Source organism: Sphaeroforma arctica (assembly GCF_001186125.1).
Source record: "Sphaeroforma arctica JP610 unplaced genomic scaffold supercont1.232, whole genome shotgun sequence".
In the NCBI taxonomy this organism is placed as follows: domain Eukaryota; class Ichthyosporea; order Ichthyophonida; genus Sphaeroforma; species Sphaeroforma arctica.
Genome location: NW_014040326.1, coordinates 6,807 through 9,040, shown reverse-complemented (window position 1 = coordinate 9,040; position 2,234 = coordinate 6,807). Strand labels below are relative to the sequence as shown.

The 2,234-nt window shown below is 43.6% G+C and overlaps 1 protein-coding gene across 1 annotated transcript; it reads left to right on the top strand.

Moving 5' to 3' along the window:
* Positions 1-331: 331 nt before the first annotated feature.
* SARC_04236 (hypothetical protein) lies at positions 332-2,132 on the top strand (the record flags this gene model as incomplete). Its single annotated transcript, XM_014301932.1, has 4 exons — positions 332-368; positions 507-658; positions 1,371-1,570; positions 1,967-2,132. The coding sequence occupies 4 exons, from the start codon at positions 332-334 to the stop codon at positions 2,130-2,132; spliced, it is 555 nt and encodes a 184-aa protein (XP_014157407.1).
* Positions 2,133-2,234: the final 102 nt, after the last annotated feature.

Here is a 2,234-nt window from a genome sequence, read left to right as displayed (position 1 = left end):
GTGTGTGTGTGTGTGTGTGTGTGTGTGTGTGTGTGTGTGTGTGTGTGTGTTGTGTTGTTTGTTTGTTTGTTTGTGTGTGTGTTTTTTTTGTTGTGCGTGTGTGTGTGTGTGTGTGTGTGTTGTGTGTGTGTTTGTTGGAGGTGGGAGGTGGGAGTGTGCGCTTGTTGGGTTCCATGGCTCGCGTAGTTTACTGTTGCATGTGAGAGCGAGATTGTTAGCAGTAGAGTATATGCGGAGTGTGTAAATATTGGTAGTAGCTGTGTGTGTTTGAATTGTGTGAGTATAATGTTGGGTTGAGTGTGCTTAAACTCTCTGGGATAGTTTGGTCCTTATGAAGAAGAACGGTGCGGGGTGCTTTACGACCGAGAGTTTGGGCTAAGAGATGTGTGACTGTGAGGAAAAGGGTCTTAGGGTTTTAAGGTTTAAACACATTCGTCCCTTTTATCTTCGTCTACTCTCCTCATCCACCGCTGATTGTTGGACGTCTTCTCATTCGCTGCTTGCAGACACCCTGTCCTGGATTGATGTGGATGTGAGTGGTCTTAATGGCGATGGTCTGCCTAAGGCGCGTGCGGGGCATTGTGCGGCTGTGGTGGGCACGAGAGTGTTTGTGTGGAGTGGCCGCGACGGCTACCGCGAGAACCACAATAACAGCCAGGTACGCAGCAACGGCTGTGCATGTGTGTGGAGTTACATGGTGAAGCGACTGTAGCCATTGCAGGGGGTTGTGTATTTGTGTGGCTATTTGTTGGAGTATATGATCAAGCTAGTGGAAGTAGCCGTATCGTAGCGCGGCGCCAACACACAGTACAGGTGTCAACACACAGTACAGGTGTCAACATACAGTACAGGTGTTGGTGTGTGTGACTGGCGGATATCATGTGATTTTGAAATCGCCCATCCAGTATCAGCCGTCTGTAGGATGTCGTTCATCACACATGAATAGTAGAACAATCGGGACTAAGAATATCACTTATAATCCATATCAAGTCAAGCGGTATTCTGCCGTAGAACATCTACATGGAAGGTACATGCTATATATATCTATATATATCTACATGGAAGGTGCATGGTATATAAATATAGACACACGAAAGATACATGGTATATAAATATAGTCCCACGAAAAGCACATGGTATATATATCTACATGGAGGGTACATGGTATATATATCTACATGGAAGGTACATGGTATATATATCTACATGGAAGATACATGGTATATATATTTACATGGAAGGTACATGGTATATATATCTACATGGAAGGTACATGGTATATAAATATAGTCCCACGAAAAGTACATGGTATATAAATATAGTCACATAAACACACATATATCTAACTACCCATACACTCAACACGGCAGGTGTGCTGCCAAGATCTGTGGCTGTTAGAGACAGCCCCTCCGCCGAAGAGCTCTGAGTTCAGTCCTCAACGCATCACCGCCCTGACAGTCATTGGCCGCTGGTCGCCTGTGCCTACCGCCGATGCCTACCGCCTGCAGATCATGCTGTGCCACGACCAGTCAGAGGTGTGTACGTACCAACACTCTGACCAGGTTGTGGGGTGTGTATGATTATTACACATAAGTGTGTGATTATTACACATAAGTGAGTGATTATTACACATAAGTGTGTGATTATTACACGTAAGTGAGTGATTATTACACATAAGTGGGTGATTATTACACATAAGTGTATGACTATTACACATAGGTGCGTGATTATTACACATAAGTGTGTGATTATTACACATAAGTGTGTGATTATTACACATAAGTGAGTGATTATTACACATAAGTGGGTGATTATTACACAAGTGTATGATTATTACACATAGGTGTGCGATTATTACACATAAGTGTGTGATTATTACACACGGGTACTTCTGCGCAGAGAAACGTAGCAGCTATTGGCTATTGAGCGTGTATCTCTTGCAGTCTCACAGGGCTCACACATACAGACGTAGGTGCTGCGGGTGTTTGGTTGATGTATGCATCTTCATGTGGGTATTGCGCCATTATGAGGGTGGCGGTTTTATGGAGCTTGGGCCAAACGGTGAGAGTGATAGGGGTGTTGTCATGTACGAGCGAAGCTCATTTGAGTCCTCACACCACGTCTGCGTATAAGCATGGCCTACTTTTGATTGCCAAGATATATACACGTTCTGTGCTCACTGGCATATATATATATATATATATATATATATATGTGTGTGTGTGTATATATGT